This window comes from Gymnodraco acuticeps, unplaced genomic scaffold (genome assembly GCF_902827175.1).
Source record: "Gymnodraco acuticeps unplaced genomic scaffold, fGymAcu1.1, whole genome shotgun sequence".
Lineage (NCBI taxonomy): Eukaryota > Metazoa > Chordata > Actinopteri > Perciformes > Bathydraconidae > Gymnodraco > Gymnodraco acuticeps.
Window position 1 is genome coordinate 1 of NW_022992135.1, and position 21,440 is coordinate 21,440.

General features: G+C 42.8%; 1 protein-coding gene across 1 annotated transcript; it reads right to left on the reverse strand.

Moving 5' to 3' along the window:
- Nucleotides 1-3,385: 3,385 nt before the first annotated feature.
- LOC117538264 (GDNF family receptor alpha-2-like) lies at nt 3,386-20,234 on the reverse strand. Its single transcript, XM_034203861.1, has 3 exons — nt 19,831-20,234; nt 19,368-19,555; nt 3,386-3,503 (listed from the first exon to the last, which is right to left on the reverse strand). Exons 1-3 carry the CDS (start codon nt 20,011-20,013, stop codon nt 3,386-3,388), a joined length of 489 nt encoding a protein of 162 aa, XP_034059752.1. The 5' UTR covers nt 20,014-20,234.
- Nucleotides 20,235-21,440: the final 1,206 nt, after the last annotated feature.

A 21,440-nucleotide genomic window follows, 5' to 3' on the forward strand; every position in this document is an offset into this window, starting at 1 on the left:
TCTACTTCTTACATGTTGAACACAAATACCTGTACTTTCTACTCTTACATGTTGAACACAAATACCTGTACTTTCTACTTCTCACTGTTGAACCAAATACCTGTACTTTCTACTTCTTACATGTTGAACACAATACCTGTACTTTCTACTTCTTACATTTTGAACACAAATACCTGTACTTTCTACTTCTCACATGTTGAACACAAATACCTGTACTTTCTACTTCTTACATGTTGAACTCACAATACCTGTACTTTCTACTTCTTACATTGAACACAAATACCTGTACTTTCTACTTCTTACATGTTGAACCAAATACCTGTACTTTCTACTTCTTACATGTTGAACACAAATACCTGTACTTTCTACTTCTACATGTTGAACCCAAATACCTGTACTTTCTACTTCTACATGTTGAACCAAATACCTGTACTTTCTACTCTTACATGTTGAACCAAATACCTGTACTTTCTACTTCTTACATGTTGAACTCAAATACCTGTACTTTCTACTCTTACATGTTGAACCCAAATACCTGTACTTTCTACTTCTTACATGTTGAACACAAATACCTGTACTTTCTACTTCTTACATGTTGAACCAAATACCTGTACTTTCTACTTCTTACATGTTGAACTCAAATACCTGTACTTTCTACTCTTACATGTTGAACACATACCTGTACTTTCTACTTCTTACATGTTGAACCAAATACCTGTACTTTCTACTTCTTACATGTTGAACCCAAATACCTGTACTTTCTACTTCTTACATGTTGAACACAAATACCTGTACTTTCTACTTCTCACATGTTGAACACAAATACCTTTACTTTCTACTTCTTACATGTTGAACCCAAATACCTGTACTTTCTACTTCTTACATGTTGAATCCAAATACCTGTACTTTCTACTTCTTACATGTTGAACACAAATACCTGTACTTTCTACTTCTTACATGTTGAACACAAATACCTGTACTTTCTACTTCTTACATGTTGAACCAAATACCTGTACTTTCTACTTCTTACATGTTGAACCAAATACCTGTACTTTCTACTTCTTACATGTTGAACACAAATACCTGTACTTTCTACTTCTTACATGTTGAACCAAATACCTGTACTTTCTACTTCTACATGTTGAACCCAAAATACCTGTACTTTCTACTTCTTACATGTTGAACACAAATACCTGTACTTTCTACTTCTTACATGTTGAAACCAAATACCTGTACTTTCTACTTCTTTACATGTTGAACCAATACCTGTACTTTCTACTTCTTACATGTTGAACAACAATACCTGTACTTTCTACTTCTTACATGTTGAACACAAATACCTGTACTTTCTACTTCTACATGTTGAACACAAATACCTGTACTTTCTACTTCTTACATGTTGAACCAAATACCTGTACTTTCTACTTCTTACATGTTGAACACAAATACCTGTACTTTCTACTTCTTACATGTTGAACACAAATACCTGTACTTTCTACTTCACTCTACATGTTGAACCAAATACCTGTACTTTCTACTTCTTACATGTTGAACACAAATACCTGTACTTTCTACTTCTTACATGTTGAACACAATACCTGTACTTTCTACTTCTACATGTTGAACACAATACCTGTACTTTCTACTTCTTACATGTTGAACTCAAATACCTGTACTTTCTACTTCTTACATGTTGAACTCAAATACCTGTACTTTCTACTTCTTACATGTTGAACTCAAATACCTGTACTTTCTACTTCTTACATGTTGAACACAAATACCTGTACTTTCTACTTCTTACATGTTGAACACAAATACCTGTACTTTCTACTTCTTACATGTTGAACACAAATACCTGTACTTTCTACTTCTTACATGTTGAACTCAAATACCTGTACTTTCTACTTCTACATGTTGAACAAATACCTGTACTTTCTACTTCTTACATGTTGAACCAAATACCTGTACTTTCTACTTCACATGTTGAACCAAATACCTGTACTTTCTACTTCTCACATGTTGAACTCAAATACCTGTACTTTCTACTTCTTACATGTTGAACACATACCTGTACTTTCTTCTTCTACATGTTGAACTCAAATACCTGTACTTTCTACTTCTCACATGTGAACCAAATACCTGTACTTTCTACTTCTACATGTTGAACTAAATACCTGTACTTTCTACTCTTCTCATGTTGAACTTAAATACCTGTACTTTCTACTTCTCACATGTTGAACTCAAATACCTGTACTTTCTACTTCTTACATGTTGAACTCAAATACCTGTACTTTCTACTTCTCACATGTTGAACTCAAATACCTGTACTTTCTACTTCTCTTACATGTTGAACTTAAATACCTGTACTTTCTACTTCTCACATGTTGAACTCAAATACCTGTACTTTCTACTTCTTACATGTTGAACTCAAATACCTGTACTTTCTACTTCTTACATGTTGAACTTAAATACCTGTACTTTCTACTTCTTACATGTTGAACTCAAATACCTGTACTTTCTACTTCTTACATGTTGAACTTAAATACCTGTACTTTCTAATTCTTACATGTTGAACTTAAATACCTGTACTTTCTACTTCTCACATGTTGAACTCAAATACCTGTACTTTCTACTTCTCACATGTTGAACCCAAATACCTGTACTTTCTACTTCTTACATGTTGAACTCAAATACCTGTACTTTCTACTTCTCACATGTTGAACTCAAATACTTGTACTTTCTACTTCTCTCATTTTCCAAACAGCTGGTTCCTTTAGTCTGAATGTGTGTTTGATGCGTGATCATTATTCTTTAGTCATTGCGTGCCTATTGATTTGAACACGATCCGTGTATCCATCATTTCCTGGTCTTCTCTAAAGAAGAGGGACCAATGCAAACGTTGTCATGTTGCCGTTGTTCAGCATGGAAACATTCATTAGCTAACAATGACATTATTGTTCTATTGATATAAAGGGAGGTCAGGTACTCTTTAAAGCAGCTGCTAGTTATGGGTACTTTTTACTGAAGGACATTTCAAAGTTTAGTCAGTACTTCTACTTTTACCAGAGTATTTTTAAACACGAGTCTCTGTACTTCTACCTGAGTAAAGGATGTCTGTACTTTTGCCATCTCTGATAATTCATCATCATGCATGCTGTGCTTTAACACAGGTGAAGGGAAAGGTGGCTGTGAAGAGATGCATTAACATCGAGACTGCATGTCGCCTTATTCTCCATTCATTTGATTTGTTTGTAATAGTTTTTGCTTCACCTCATTTCAATCCTCGCTCAGATTGAACCCCAAGAGATCAAGATCTGAGCCTGGAGTCACTTTGGCTCGAAATGAAACTGGAAACAATATTAGTTTTAGTCTTATTTCCTTTATTTCACTCACCGATGAGGCCCACGTAGGCCATGAGGCAGCCGTGGAAGTGTTCGTTGGGGCAGCTGGTGACGCTGTGGGGCGTCGGCCGGCAGTTCATGTGGTAGTCAGCGAGACGAGACCTGAAGACACACGGAAACACTTTCAGTATTAAAGTGGAAAATCTTATATTGGTTAATGTCTCTGGTTTTTCTCATGCTTTGTCAACACTGCAATTATTTTTTTTATCTTATTTTGTTTTAATTCAATTTTAAAATATACATTTTTTTTTGTGCTATAAATATTATTATTAATTTTCCTTATCCTTATTTTATTTTTTTATATTTCAGAGTCCTTATTGAATTTCGCTTTATTGTTATTATATATATTTTTATTTATTCCATCCATCTTCTTCCGCTTATCCGTGGTCGGGTCGCGGGGGTAGCAGTTCCAGCAGAGAGCCCCAAACTTTATTTTCCCTGGCGACATCAACCAGCTCTGACTGGGGGATCCCAAGGCGCTCCCAGGCCAGCGAAGAGATATAATCCCTCCACCTGGTCCTAGGTCTACCCCTTGGTCTCTTCCCAGCTGGACGTGCCTGGAACACCTCCCTAGGGAGGCGCCCAGGTGGCATCCTAACTAGGTGCCCGAACCACCTCAACTGGCTCCTTTCGACGCGAAGGAGGAGCGGCTCAACTCCGAGTCCCTCCCTGATGACCGAACTTCTCACCTTATCCCTAAGGGAGACACCAGCCACCCTGCGGAGAAAACCCATCTCGGCCGCTTGTATCCGCTTGTATTTTTATTTATTTACCTTTTTTATTTGATTTAATATGATATTGTATTTCACATTTTCTATATTTTTCTATTTATCATTTGAATCTACCGTCACAAAAATGTGTAGCATCTTCCTAAAACCCGATCTAACACAGATGATCTCTCTGACAGTTTGAGAGTCTGCAGGTCCTGCTGTTTCCACAGACTCACAGCAGATCATCTCCTGTCTTCTGCCTCTCTGTGTTTCTCTGCTTTCATTCCTGCGCCTCATTTTCTCTATTTTATATGAATATTTGTAAGAAAGTAGTGTTTGTTATTATTAAAATAATAATTTTTTAAATGTCACAGGACCTATGACTCCAATTCGATACAGAATTGTATTGTGTACAGTGGTGTGTGTGTGTGTGTGTGTGTGTGTGTATGACACATTCACAGCTCACTGTGAGTGTTTGTGTTTCCTTGTCTGTCGGCTGCAGCGAATGATAAAGTGTGACAGGCGGAGTGATGCTCTTTTGACTTTCCCACAGGGGTCAGTGTGTGTGTCATGTTTGAGTCATCCTGCCAACGATGTCAGCTTGAGACAAAAGAAAGAACGATAACCTGCAGCGACACACAAACACTTTCCTCCAGTGTCTCTCCGACTGTGTTTATATAAAGTGCAAACACACTTATACACACACACACACACACACACACACACACACACACACACACACACACACACACACACACACACACACACACACACACACACATTAACAGGAGGCAGTGAATCCAAAGGTTGTGGAGTGTTTTCTAAGATTTGTCAGCGACTTAAAGGCCAAATCTACGGTGGCCATCGAGGACAAAAGGTTTGAAGCGTTTTATTATTGAATTCTTAATGATTTATAAGAGCTGTATTCTGGATGCCATGATATCAGATCATTGCGGGTATATGTACATCGTTACAACAAAGGGACAGTGCAGATAAAGACAAAATAAAGAGTAGGCCAACATATTTAATAAAGCGGCAAGCATGTTATTAAAAATAATAATAAGAAGAAAGTAAGAATCAGCATTTTAATGTAAGTGAATATATAAATGTAATGGAGTAGCAGCATGTTATAACAGTTTTAAAATTAAGGACAATTTATTACACGGCTTAGTTGAATACTCGATTTTGATTGGTCAATTTGGACATCTCAGAGTTTGTTAATACTCGCTAACAGACTGTTGCTAAGGGGAACAGACCATTACTAAGGAGAAGAGAACATACTGTTACTAAGGAGAACAGACCGTTGCTAAGGAGAAGAGAACAGACCGTTACTAAGGAGAACAGACCGTTGCTAAGGAGAAGAGAACAGACCGTTACTAAGGAGAACAGACCGTTGCTAAGGAGAAGAGAACAGACCGTTACTAAGGAGAACAGACCGTTGCTAAGGAGAAGAGAACAGACCGTTACTAAGGAGAACAAACCATTGCTAAGGAGAAGAGAACAGACCGTTACTAAGGAGAACAGACCGTTGCTAAGGTGAACAGACCGCTGCTAAGGAGAAGAGACCGTTGCTAAGGAGAAAAGACTGGGAACAGACCGTTGTTAAGGAGAACAGACCGTTACTAAGGAGAACAGGCCATTGGTCAGGAGAACAGACCGTTGCTAAGGAGAAGAGAACAGACCGTTGCTAAGGAGAAGAGAACAGACCGTTACTAAGGAGAACAAACCATTGCTAAGGAGAAGAGAACAGACCGTTACTAAGGAGAACAGACCGTTGCTAAGGTGAACAGACCGCTGCTAAGGAGAAGAGACCGTTGCTAAGGAGAAAAGACCGGGAACAGACCGTTGTTAAGGAGAACAGACCGTTACTAAGGAGAACAGGCCATTGGTCAGGAGAACAGACCGTTGCTAAGGAGAAGAGAACAGACCGTTACTAAGGAGAACATACCGTTGCTAAGGAGAAGAGAACAGACCGTTACTAAGGAGAACAAACCATTGCTAAGGAGAAGAGAACAGATGAGAACAGACCGTTGCTAAGGTGAACAGACCGCTGCTAAGGAGAAGAGACCGTTGCTAAGGAGAAAAGACCGGGAACAGACCGTTGTTAAGGAGAACAGACCGTTACTAAGGAGAACAGGCCATTGGTCAGGAGAACAGACCGTTGCTAAGGAGAAGAGAACAGACCGTTGCTAAGGAGAGCAGACCGTTGCTAAGGAGAACAGGCCATTGGTCAGGAGAACAGACCGTTACTAAGGAGAGCAGACTGTTGCTAAGGAGAGCAGACTGTTGCTAAGGAGAACAGAATGTTGCTAAGGAAAACAGACCACTGCTAAGGAGGATCAAGGGACTGTGTGTGTTCAGATGAATGTCCTCCAGTGACGTCTCTGTAACTCGTTTGCTGAGTGTGTTTACATTTTCTTTTTTTATTTAGCGACACAGTCTGAGTTTGTTTCTGTGTTTTCTGTCTCCACTTCCTCTTCTGCCTCTGACACAGAAAGTCCTCATTCTGTAACAGCTGACCCACATAAGGTCTGATGTGGTCTAAAAATATAAATAATAGGACAGAAGAGGAGTGAGGGGATTTTGTGTTTTCTTTCAAACAGAGCTGCAGAAATAATCCCTGTTAAATATCTCAGGGCTCTTTAAAAAGTTCTCTCTGTTTTAATGAAACCAGCCGGACCGAGGAAATCTGCAGTGCTTTTCTGTCTCAGTGAGAACATCATCTGAGCTAATTGCAGGAAGTGAAGCAAGACGCAGGATTATGTGGAGGGCCTTTCTGTTATCAGCAGGTTTAAAACTGAAGACTCTGAGAACAACAAGACACCCGAGGGCACCGAGCCTTCGCAGCGGCTAGCCTCAGGCTCTGGAACACTCTGCCCCTTCATGTGAGGTCGGCCCGGACCCTGGGGGTTTTAAATCAACACTTAAGACTCACTTCTTCTCTCTGGCTTTTGTTTAATTATTTATTTATTTAGTTATCCACAGAATTGATACTATTTTTAATATTTTTAAATGTTATTAATATTATTGGGGTTTTATGGGGTTTCAGTTTTTTATAGTAGGCTGGAGGCGGGGAGAACTCAGAGAAGGTTCTGACTGGACTGACTGGTTGCTACGTCTGGTTGCTTGGAGCTGAGTTGGTATGACCCTGAATTAGATCAGAACATTTTAGAAATATGAGGAATAACCTCTTGGTTTTATAAACCGTTTTGTAATTACTTCTTCATCCATGTTTGGAACTCTGCTGGGTTTTCTTTTAAAACCCTAAACCCCCCCTTGGGGTTGGCCCCTCCCCTCTCCCTCTGCGGATCTAAGGTCCGGTAGAGGGGGATGGAGCACAGAGTCGCTTATCCAGGCGGGGGAGTGCATCTGACGAAGAGATAGGTTGTTGTGCTCTATCTCTGGTTCTTATCCTCCATGTTCACCCTGGACTAGAGGGAAAGCCTTCTCAGCTGTTTCCTCACTATATTCTTCCGACCCCGTTTACCTAGGAGAGTGTATTGACGTTGATTCGTTGGGCCTTTCCTCCTGTACTTGTTTGTTCCCCAGTTCTTTCCTTTAACTGAATCTAGGAGACGGCATTTAGGCCTCTCTACTTCCTTCTTTTGATTAGTTTAGTTTTTCAACCCCTTTCCCTTGAACTCATTTATACGGGAGAGTGCATCTACGTAGTCACGTTGTGCCTCTCGGCGTATACTTTGACTCTCTGTCTCTCTGGAGAGTGCTAGTACGTTGGATACGTTGGGCCTTTTCACTGTTGTCCCTCTTCACTAGTATCCCGTGTCCCCTCTTCATAATTTGGGTCTTCATAATTTCCACCCTATTCGAAGGTGATGGTGCCTTTTCTTTTCAATTTCTGGCTTTGTGTTTCTTCACCTCTTACTCGTTTAATATTTAGGAGAGTGCATTTCCGTAGTCACGTTGTGCCTCTCTTCCTCTGTTTCTGGCTGCTCTTTTCATAACCTTGTTTCTCTGAGAAGAGAAGAAGTACTATTCTAAAAGGAGCTGACACATGGTGTCTCTTCACTTGTACACTTGAGGGGTCAGAGTTCATATGGTGAGGGATTCCATGAGCGGTATGCGCCGGCCTGTGCCTTTACCTGGGACTTCTAATAGAACTGCTCGGGTCTTGATAGATTGAGTGGGGAAGTTCATGAGATCTTTCTAGAGGGTTATCAAGAATAACTTTTATCCAATGACCTTTCCCCTCTCTGTCTGTGTCTGTGTATTCTCTTGTTCCGATTAACCCAGCCAAATCTTTCTTCTTGTTTTGTATCTATATCTACGCCGGGATCCGGAGTCGAGGCTGATCCTCTTGCTGTAGTCCTGTGTCTTGGATCCTCTATCCTGAGTTCTGGATTAAGTCGTGGACTTCGGGTCGTGGCTGAACCTGTCTCTGCGGTCCTGCCTTGGGTCTCGTCATGCTGCTTCCCTGATGGCTTCCACAGGATTGTAGCTGACATCCTCGTGGATTCATCTTCTTATTACAGACACATGCATTTCCTAACATTCGGTCTATATGCTGTGAAATGTATTATCTCTTGGATTTACACACGGCATCTATTGCACGTCTGTCCGTCCTGGGAGAGGGATCCCTCCTCTGTTGCTCTCCCTGAGGTTTCTCCCATGTTCCCTTTAAACTGTGGGGTTTCTCTGGAAGTGTTTCCTTGTACGATGTGAGGGTCTAAGGATAGAGGGTCTAAGGATAGAGGGTCTAAGGACAGAGGGTCTAAGAATAGAGGGTCTAAGGATAGAGGGTCTAAGGATAGAGGGTCTAAGGACAGAGGGTCTAAGGACAGAGGGTCTAAGGATAGAGGGTGTCGTTTTTCTCACACTGATACTCTGAACAATCTGTTGTATTTGCTGTAAAGTGTCTCTACTGTAGGCTATTGTTATTTTATGTACAGCACTTTGGCTCCACCAAACATCCTTTATAAATAAAACTTGATTTGATTTGAACAAAGACTCTGAGAACAAACTAAATATAATGTACTAAGTGAAGTCCACAAAATAGTGACGTTCATGAAGCAATTGAGATAAACTGGAGCAGAAGAGATCCCGAGTCAAAGAGACCGGACACAGAGAGGTTATACATTTTAAAATGAAACTGAAAAACAAACGGAAAATGACAATCCCACTAAATGTAGTGTCTTTTTTGTTATATTCTTGTTACATTTAGCTCCTGACTCAATGATATCACTTGATGTCCATCACAGATACACTTCCTCAGAAATCATAAGGAAAACCCTCCTTACTGCACTTCATTATTAATGTTTTAAAAATGTGGCAACTTTCTCGCCAGATTTAGAAACTTTTCAGTAAATCATTGAAGGTCCCATGTCACGGCCATTTCTACTGATCACAGCTCCATCGTTGAGGTCTCTAGAATAGATTCACATTGTTCAATGTTCCAAACTCACATTGGTTTCTCACAGCATCTCTGTAGAGTCTGTGTATTCACTCTCTGTCCTACACGGCTTGTTGGAGCTCCTCCCCCCCTCCCTGTGAGCCCACTGTGCTCTGATTGGTCAGCTCGCCCACTCTGTTCTGATGAGTCCATTACCGTTACAGCGGAACATCAGTGATTATGTGCCGTGTTGGGGGGACGTTGGGGGGCTCGCTGCTCCGCCCTTTGAGGCTCGAGGAGCGGACAGTGTGAGCTGGATTACTGGGGTCGTATCCTGGTTGCTGCGTGGGGTCTGCGAGACAGCGAGACACCGCGGAGCTCAGCCTGAGTGAGTGTGAGCGGATTGGTCCATTTGGAACCTAACCCTAACCCTAACCCTAGCCTGTGTTCGTCGTCCATTACATACGCCTGCCCATACCATAACCCCACCACCACCATGGGCCACTCGATTCACAACATTACCCTAACCCTACCCCTACCCCTCACACCAGATACTGACTGGTTTTCGGACCCCCCCAGACCCCCCCCAATAAAGCAGAACTGCACGTTTCAGAGTGGCCTTTTATTGTGGCCAGCCTAAGGCACACCTGTGCAATAATCATGCTGTCTAATCAGCATCTTGATATGCCACACCTGTGAGGTGGGATGGATTATCTCGGCAAAGGAGAAGTGCTCACTGTCACAGATTCTTTCAGATTTGTGAACAATATTTGAGAGAAATGGTTATCTTGTGTAAAAAGAAAATGTTTTAGATCTTTGAGTTCATCTCATGAGAAATGGGAGCAAAAACAAAAGTGTTGCGTTTATATTTTTGTTCAGTGTATATAGCGAGTTTTTTTGTAGATTTAGCGACTTTTACTACATTTAGCATCTGTCCTGCAATATTAATCGACTTTCTCACAAGATTTAGCGACTTTTAAATACCCAGAGCAAAGTGTAGCTCGCTGTGGATCGGGTGGCGTTACCTCACGGTGACAACAAAGAGATGATCAGTTTATGATCCAGACGGTGAAGACATATTAATACCGTGATATATAAGCGTATGTTACTTAATCACGTTTATATGAATATGGATTACAGGGAGTCGCTCCTCGTGCAGCATGTGATGGAACACACACACACACACACAAACACACAATTATATCACACATTAAAACCCTATATTACGATTTAATATTAATTGTGAAATCATCTCCATCCATCCATCTCCTCTCGCTTATCCGTGGTCGGGTCTCGGGGGTCTCGTTCCAGCAGAGAGCCCCAAACTTTCCTTTCCCCTCATCAACCAGCTCTGACTGGGGGATCCCAAGGCGCTCCCAGGCCAGCGAAGAGATATAATCCCTCCACCTGGTCCTAGGTCTACCCCTTGGTCTCTTCCCAGCTGGACGTGCCTGGAACACCTCCCTAGGGAGGCGCCCAGGTGGCATCCTAACTAGGTGCCCGAACCACCTCAACTGGCTCCTTTCAACGCGAAGGAGGAGCGGCTCAACTCCGAGTCCCTCCCTGATGACTGAACTTCTCACCTTATCCCTAAAGCCCCTGTCACACTGTCCCGAAATTGACAGCCGATGGACACACGAATAGGGAATTGTGAATTTCGCACGAAGATGGCCCCGAACCACACACGAAGGCAACATTTACATTACATTTAAGACATACAACTGCAACGAAAGTAACAAAAACAATTATGTTACAGTACTATGATACTGTACTGATATCTTCAGACTTTGTTCTTTACTTTATCCGTCGTTATATGTAGAAAATATTACGTTTTCTCCGTAATGTTGTTTCCATAGCAACAACAACTTCCTGTCAACTCTCCTTCAAAATAATATATTATATCCTTTTTAGTTTCACAGAACACAAATTGGGTTATTTACATAATATATGTACATGATTTTGTTGTGCAATAAAAAAACCCGATGGACACACGATAAAGGAAATGTTCAAATTCGGCTGTGATCGTAGCAACATCGGGCCATTCGTGAGGGCATCTTAAGCCATCGTATGATCGCTGGTGGAGTTTCTCAGGCTCCGGCAGCAACTTCGTGAGCGGTGGCAACATCTTTGGAAGGACCTTGCGAAGGTTCATTTTCGTGTTGAATTCGTGTGTCAATGTTGCCCTTCGTAAGGCCATCGTGAGGGCAGGTTGTTATCATCGGTGCCATCGGGAATTCGCCCCGATCAGAGTGAGGGTGAATGCACCGATGATAACACGAAGATGACACGACTTCAACAAGATGCCCTCACGAGTGCCTTACGAAGTTGCCGCTCACGAAGTTGCTGCCGGAGCCTGAGAAACTCCACCGGCGGTCATACGATGGCTTAGATGCCCTCACGAATGGCCCGATGTTGCTACGATCACAGCCGAATTTGAACATTTCCTTTATCGTGTGTCCATCGGGTGTCAATTTCGGGAACAGTGTGACAGGGCCTTAAGGGAGACACCAGCCACCCTGCGGAGAAAACCCATCTCGGCCGCTTGTATCCGCGATCTCGTTCTTTCTCCGGACCATCTCACGCTCCATTGTTTCCTCACTCGAGAACAAGACCCCGAGATACTTGAAGTCCTTCACTTGGGGTAAGGACTCATTCCCTACTACGTGAAATCATCTGTATTATATTATAAAAGAAAATGAACGTACTTCTTCCAATGATTATACTGTGTACTTTTACATGAAGCTAGTAACATTTGTGTACATTTATATAGAAATATTGTATATGCAGTACTTTTACTTCTAATGAAGTACTTTTCATGACGTACAGGATGTAAGTACTTTGTTTACTTCTGCTTATTTCCTCTTTAAAGACTCATCTCTCTCCTCATCGCTTCTGTAAACACACACACACACACACACACACACACACACACACACACACACACACACACACACACACACACACACACACACACACTACGTGCTCTGTGACCTCTGCAGATATTTCCCTCATTGACGGAGTAATGGAGCGACGCCGGCCTCAGATTGGTTCCTCGCCTTAAAACACACTCGGGTGTCGGTGCACGATGTAAGTGTGTGTGTGTGTTTTGCATACAAACATAGACAGCGCTGATGGGGGAAGATAATGCTCATACATCTCCACATCCAGCAGATGAGTCCTGATGGAAACCTCCAACAGTCAATAAGGAAAGGAAACAGTGTGTGTGTGTGTGTGTGTGTGTGTGTGTGTGTGTGTGTGTGTGTGTGTGTGTGTGTGTGTGTTTTGAAGGTCATAAAGGGTCACTTCATCTTCATTTGAAATGTATATATTTCTTCTGGAGGCTGATATCTGAAAACCTGAGCAGGTAAACGGTGTCACCCTGTGGACACACACACACACACACACACACACACGCACATATAGACCAAAACCATGATAGTGTGGTTTTATCAAGCTTTTATCAAGTCTGCTCTGATTGGTCATTTGGCCGACTCTGTTGTGATTGGTCCACCAGCTTAGAGATGTCCCGCCCCCTTAGCCTATCAGCTACAATGTGTTGGAGCCAGAAATGGAGTACCCGAGTCCTGGACTCAGACTTGAGTCGGACTCGAGTGCCGATTTTCGGGACTGAGTCCTTCGTCATATATCCGTAATTATACATGTGTGTTTACACTGCTCCGTTGTCCATTGACTTCCGGTAAAAGTTCTTTCAAAATAAGAGTCCCGATCTTATTACTATCAAAATAAAAGTGCAAAACGAAACGACTCGGACACTCCTTGGGTGACTCGGACTTGGACTCGAAGAGTAGTGACTCGAGAGTGACTTGACTTCAACACTGGTTGGAGCGCTAGCCAATAGGAGCGTGACTCAGGGACTACAGAGGAATACAAACGGTGACGCATTCAAATGGATGTTTATTAAAGTGCACGGTTAAGTTAACTCATATAAAGCATTTCAAAACTGATGACGTTAACGAGGTAAACTTTGATCTGCTTTCTAAGTGCTGAAATCCAGATTTCAGCACTTAGAAAAGACCAATTTAAAACCTTTATGTAAAACAGAGGAAGCATTAACATTCCTCCTCTGAGATAATGCATCATATCCCGCAGCAGTGAGTCATTACAAATCATTTCTAAATCCAAAGACAGACAAGAACAGGATTTATTTTACACTGCAGAGTTGGGATGATACAAACAGGTTAAACAATCTGATTTAAAACAAAAAATCACATTTAAAAAACACAAAACACTCTGAAGTGAAGCCGGTTAGATTCATTCATTTTTAATTATCTTTTTACATTTTGTAATTATTATTTTTAATTTTCTGAATTTTCTTAATATTTTTACCTAATTATAAAAACTTAAATGTATAATTATTGTATCATTTTGAATTCATTTTTATTTTCTATTTTAACCATCTTGGGAGAGTTGTATTATTGCCCTTTTTCCCAACACACTCTTTCCTGAAGGGCACCCAGTCCCTGATAAAGAGGGGTGAGACGAGGGTGTCACTCCCCCACTTCAGTCCCTCTCACCTTTAAAGCTGGTAGTTACCAATCAAACGGGTAATTTTGACCCACAAGTGTGCTGACTTCCTGTTTGATTAAACCCTCCTTCAGCTGATTTCACTGATTACTTCCTGCAGAATCAGAGAGAAGAGACGCATCACAACGTCCTCACAAGGGTTACTGTGTAAATGTGAAAAATAACCAATAAAGTGGACTAAATGCAGCTTGTCTTCAAGTCATGCACACAGCTGGAGACCAGGGGACACTAAAGAGTGACGCACACAGCTGGGAGACCAGGGGACACTAAAGAGTGACGCACACAGCTGGGAGACCAGGGGACACTAAAGAGTGACACACACAGCTGGAGACCAGGGGACACTAAAGAGTGACGCACACAGCTGGAGACCAGGGGACAGTAAAGAGTGACACACACAGCTGCAGACCAGGGGACAGTAAAGAGTGACGCACAATGCTGGAGACCAGGGGACACTAAAGAGTGACGCACACAGCTGGAGACCAGGGGACAGTAAAGAGTGACACACACAGCTGGAGACCAGGGGACACTAAAGAGTGATGCACACAGCTGGGAGACCAGGGGACACTAAAGAGTGACGCACAATGCTGGAGACCAGGGGACACTAAAGAGTGACGCACACAGCTGGAGACCAGGGGACACTAAAGAGTGACACACACAGCTGGGAGACCAGGGGACACTAAAGAGTGACACACACAGCTGGAGACCAGGGGACACTAAAGAGTGACGCACACAGCTGGAGACCAGGGGACAGTAAAGAGTGACACACACAGCTGGGAGACCAGGGGTCACTAAAGAGTGACGCACAGAGCTGGGAGACCAGGGGACACTAAAGAGTGACGCACACAGCTGGAGACCAGGGGACACTAAAGAGTGACGCACACAGCTGGGAGACCAGGGGACACTAAAGAGTGACGCACACAGCTGGAGACCAGGGGACACTAAAGAGTGACGCACACAGCTGGGAGACCAGGGGACACTAAAGAGTGACGCACACAGCTGGAGACCAGGGGACACTAAAGAGTGACGCACACAGCTGGGAGACCAGGGGACACTAAAGAGTGACACACACAGCTGGAGACCAGGGGACACTAAAGAGTGACGCACACAGCTGGGAGACCAGGGGTCACTAAAGAGTGACACACACAGCTGGGAGACCAGGGGACACTAAAGAGTGACGCACACAGTTGGGAGACCAGGGGACACTAAAGAGTGACGCACACAGCTGGGAGACCAGGGGACACTAAAGAGTGACGCACACAGCTGGGAGACCAGGGGACACTAAAGAGTGACGCACACAGCTGGGAGACCAGGGGACACTAAAGAGTGACGCACACAGCTGGGAGACCAGGGGACACTAAAGAGTGACGCACACAGCTGGGAGACCAGGGGACACTAAAGAGTGACGCACACAGCTGGGAGACCAGGGGACACTAAAGAGTGACACACACAGTTGGGAGACCAGGGGACACTAAAGAGTGACGCACACAGCTGGGAGACCAGGGGACACTAAAGGATGACGCACACAGCTTGGAGACCAGGGGACACTAAAGAGTGACGCACACAGCTGGGAGACCAGGGGACACTAAAGAGTGACGCACACAGCTGGGAGACCAGGGGACACTGAAGGATGACGCACACAGTTTGGAGACCAGGGGACACTAAAGAGTGACGCACACAGCTTGGAGACCAGGGGACACTAAAGAGTGACGCACACAGCTGGGAGACCAGGGGACACTAAAGGATGACGCACACAGCTGGGAGACCAGGGGACACTAAAGGATGACGCACACATAATGCGTATACATATATAAGTAAAGCTCCTGATTGATTTGAATATTGTCAGGAGACAATCTGAGGAAAACTTGATTTCATTCCGATTTACAAACGTTTTAAAGAGGAACCTTTGTGTTAGGGCTGCAGGATGTGAAGCTGTGAGTGTTTACACAAGAACTCCACAGGGAGAACACACACACACATACACACACACACACACACACATATTAATCCAAATTCTCAGTGTGAGAGAAACAGCCTGAAGCTTTCTCTGCTGTTTCATCTTTTTCAAATCTATAAAAACAGACAAACTGCAGCAGAAACAACACCGTGGGAGAATGTCTATAATGTTTATACGTTTGTACTTTCCTTGTTATGGAGCGTTCACACCGGACGAGATGCGGTTTTTGGGCGCGTCGCAAATTCATAGATAGACGCCAACTTGCTCCGGCGGCGTGAACAGCTCGATTGAAGAGGGCCGCGTCAATCGAGTCAAATATTTTCAACTCGAGCGTCAAATTTGCATTCTCGCGAAAGCCAATCGGTGTTGAGATTCCCTCTGACGTCCTGCCGTTGCTCAGATGTGAAGATGGAAGAACACATTGTCGTCGCTGTTTATGTCCTTTAAAGGTCCTCGTCCTTGTGGAGGCGTGTGGAGGCGTGTGGCGCAGTGGATAGAGTCTTGGTGTTGGGATCAGGTTCAAACCCCACTGCAGTGCTCCTGTGGGGATTGCCCACAGAACTGAATGTATGTGAGTCGCTTTGGATAAAAGCGTCTACTAAGTGACATGTGATGTAATGGGTTCCCGGAGAAATACGAGTTTGTGTGCAACCGGAGTTCACAGATCATGAACTGACTCCGTAGGGAAACGCCAGTCATCAGTTCCTGGATGAGAAGATTCTCCAAACTGTGTGCGACGCTGGATGATAATGAACCGAGACACGACGGCGTTTGCTGCAACGTTTGCTGGTCTTCCACAGAAGGTATAAAGCGACAGTTGTTGTAATATCTTCTATAACGAGGACAGAAAGAAACACAACTATTTTTCCTGGACGCGAAACAACATCAACGGAGCGACTGTTTGAATGACGCGATAAAAACCACTGCAAGCCGTGGTGAAAGTCGCACGATTAGATCGATGCATCATAACAGAGTATTCCTACACTCTGGTACTTACACTTTTACTCAAGTGCAAGAGCTGAGTACTTCTACTTTTACTCAAGTACAATATCTGAGTACTTCTACTTTTACTCAAGAACAAGATCTGAGTACTTCTACTTTTACTCAAGAACAAGATCTGAGTACTTCTACTTTTACTCAAGTACAAGATCTGAGTACTTCTACTTTTACTCAAGTACAAGATCTGAGTACTTCTACTTTTACTCAAGTGCAAGATCTGAGTACTTCTACTTTTACTCAAGTACAAGATCTGAGTACTTCTACTTTTACTCAAGAACAAGATCTGAGTACTTCTACTTTTACTCAAGTACAAGATCTGAGTACTTCTACTTTTACTCAAGTACCAGATCTGAGTACTTCTACTTTTACTCAAGAACAAGATCTGAGTACTTCTACTTTTACTCAAGTACCAGATCTGAGTACTTCTACTTTTACTCAAGTACCAGATCTGAGTACTTCTACTTTTACTCAAGTACCAGATCTGAGTACTTCTACTTTTACTCAAGTACCAGATCTGAGTACTTCTACTTTTACTCAAGTACAAGATCTGAGTACTTCTACTTTTACTACAAGATCTGAGTACTTCTACTTTTACTACAGGATCTGAATACTTCTACTTTTACTCAAGTACCAGATCTGAGTACTTCTCCTCCTCTTAGTTGAGTTATCCTGATATTATTCAGAGTCCTCTGGGGCTGGACCCCCTGCTGTGATGAAATGACTGCTGGGGCTCTGATTGACAGAAAGACTATTAAATACAGTCTTTGTCTCCAGTAATGCAGACCTGCGGGAGCTCTGAGGGGTTTTGGACCGGAGGAATATTAGCACTGCAGATTCAGAGTTCAGTCACAGCTGCAGCGAGGAAACACTCAGCAGGAAGTAGAGATATATGAGAAGTATAATATATATATATATATATATATATACACACAAGGAGCAAATATCAGTTTCATCTCATAGTTTGCATTCAATATTTAGCCTCGTCTTTAAATCCTACATGCTGTGGATCGAATTTATTTTCAAAAGCTTCCATGTCTTGAGACCCAACGACTCCAGAACCATGCAGCAATGTTTACAGAGCTATAGGAATGAGTCCTAAAACCTTGACTCAGCATGTCATCACTCCAGATGACGTGAAGTCATGTGACCGTGCTGTAGTTCCTTTAAAGCCCAACATTAGCCTCCTTTAGCTTAGCGGTGGTGACGTGAAGTCATGTGACCGTGCTGTAGTTCCTTTATAGCCCAACATTAGCCTCCTTTAGCTTAGCGGTGGTGACGTGAAGTCATGTGACCGTGCTGTAGTTCCTTTATAGCCCAACATTAGCCTCCTTTAGCTTAGCGGTGGTGACGTGAAGTCATGTGACCGTGCTGTAGTTCGTTTATAGCCCAACATTAGCCTCCTTTAGCTTAGCGGTGGTGACGTGAAGTCATGTGACCGTGCTGTAGTTCCTTTATAGCCCAACATTAGCCTCCTTTAGCTTAGCGGTGGTGACGTGAAGTCATGTGACCGTGCTGTAGTTCGTTTATAGCCCAACATTAGCCTCCTTTAGCTTAGCGGTGGTGACGTGAAGTCATGTGACCGTGCTGTAGTTCCTTTATAGCCCAACATTAGCCTCCTTTAGCTTAGCGGTGGTGACGTGAAGTCGTGTGACCGTGCTGTAGTTCCTTTATAGCCCAACATTTGCCACCTTTAGCTTAGCGGTGGTGACGTGAAGTCATGTGACCGTGCTGTAGTTCCTTTATAGCCCAACATTAGCCACCTTTAGCTTAGCGGTGGAGACGTGAAGTCATGTGACCGTGCTGTAGTTCCTTTATAGCCCAACATTAGCCTCCTTTAGCTTAGCGGTGGTCACGTGAAGTCATGTGACCGTGCTGTAGTTCCCATTATAGCCCAACATTAGCCTCCTTTAGCTTAGCGGTGGTGACGTGAAGTCATGTGACCGTGCTGTAGTTCCTTTATAGCCCAACATTAGCCACCTTTAGCTTAGCGGTGGTGACGTGAAGTCATGTGACCGTGCTGTAGTTCCCATTATAGCCCAACATTAGCCTCCTTTAGCTTAGCGGTGGTGACGTGAAGTCATGTGACCGTGCTGTAGTTCCTTTATAGCCCAACATTAGCCACCTTTAGCTTAACGGTGGTGAAGTCATGTGACCGTGCTGTAGTTCCTTTATAGCCCAACATTAGCCACCTTTAGCTTAACGGTGGTGAAGTCATGTGACCATGCTGTAGTTCCTTTATAGCCCAACATTAGCCGCCTAAGTGGTAAACAGTAGTTTCCTCAAGTTTAAAAACGTGCAGCCTTGCAACCTGCAGAGCGCGTCTGAGCGGCAGCTGGCCATTTTTATCAATAGATATAGATATGTGTAGCGTAGCGTTAGCTCCTCACAGATAGTCTAGCGTTAGCTCTCACCTGCAGAGCGCGTCAGAGCGGCAGTTGGCCCTCAGCTCCAGGCAGGACGGCCTGGTTCTCTCCTGGTGGGAGCAGGACGGGACGATGGTGTGGCGGCGGCGCTCAGCGCAGGCCTGATCCGAGCAGGAGCAGAACAGCAGGGGGTAGCTGAGCTCCCAGGAGACTCGCTCGAAGAACTGACGCAGAGCCTGGGCACAGAGGGGGGCATTTTATTCATTCATTGCATCACATGGTTGAATACGCACTTCTGATTGGTCCATTTGGATATTCTTAGTGTAACTCTCGTGAGTTCCGGCAATGTATAAACTAATTAAAAAAAAAGTTTTTTATTTTATTATTTGAACATATTATATATATATATATTATATTCTACAATGCCATGTCTTTTTATGGTGCTGCTTGGTTTTTAGAATTAAACCCAGTTTTGTTTAAAATGTATTTTTCAAGGTATTTCTGCACCCACCTTCTGACACCTCTTGCGGCTGCAGGGCTCCTGATTGGCCGGCGTGGACTGAGGGGGCGTGGCCTTGCTGCAGATGGAGTTGTATGCAGATCGAAGGCGTTTGCACGTCTCGTTCAGATTACACGACTTCGCCGCGTCCAGACACGGGTTACAGGTTTTCCCCAACTCCGAGCAGGGGCTCATCCTCGACAGAGACGAGTCTGAAAGGTGCGAAGAAGAATATATTTAAGATTAAATGGACGTCAGGGGACAAGACATCATCTGAGAGACACTAGATGACAGCAAGATCTGTTAAAAGAGTCTTAAAGTAACCGAAAAGAGATGGAAAGTGACATCAAAGAGACATCAAATGACAACAAGGGGACACAAAGGGCTACAGAGAGACAACATAACACAAAATGATTACCAGCCACAGAAAAGTACATCAAAAAATACGAAACGAATATAAAGAGACACAAAATGACTTCAAAGAGACACAAAATGACTTCAAAGAAACACACAATGACTACAAAGACACACTAGATGACTTCAAAGAAACACACAATGACTACAAAGACACACTAGATGACTTCAAAGAAACACACAATGACTACAAAGACACACTAAATGACTTCAAAGAAACACACAATGACTACAAAGACACACTAGATGACTTCAAAGAAACACACAATGACTACAAAGACACACTAAATGACTTCAAAGAAACACACAATGACTACAAAGACACACTAAATGACTTCAAAGAGACTCAAAATTACTTCAAAGAAACACTAGATGACTTCAAAGAAACACACAATGACTACAAAGACACACTAAATGACTTCAAAGAAACACACAATGACTACAAAGACACACTAGATGACTTCAAAGAAACACACAATGACTACAAAGACACACTAAATGACTTCAAAGAAACACAAAATGACTACAAAGACACACTAAATGACTTCAAAGAAACACACAATGACTACAAAGACACACTAGATGACTTCAAAGAAACACACAATGACTACAAAGACACACTAGATGACTTCAAAGAAACACAAAATGACTACAAAGACACACTAGATGACTTCAAAGAAACACACAATGACTACAAAGACACACTAAATGACTTCAAATAAACACACAATGACTACAAAGACACACTAGATGACTTCAAAGAAACACAAAATGACTACAAAGACACACTAGATGACTTCAAAGAAACACACAATGACTACAAAGACACACTAAATTACTTCAAAGAAACACACAATGACTACAAAGACACACTAAATGACTTCAAAGAAACACACAATGACTACAAAGACACACTAAATGACTTCAAATAAACACACAATGACTACAAAGACACACTAAATGACTTCAAAGAGAAACACAATGACTACAAAGACACACTAAATGACTTCAAAGAAACACACAATGACTACAAAGACACACTAGATGACTTCAAAGAAACACACAATGACTACAAAGACACACTAGATGACTTCAAAGAGACTCAAAACGACTTCAAAATAACATACAATTACTGTAGATAAACTAATCACCTTTTCATACGATTGAGAATGACTGAAAAATACATTTGAAATGACCAGAGAGACAAG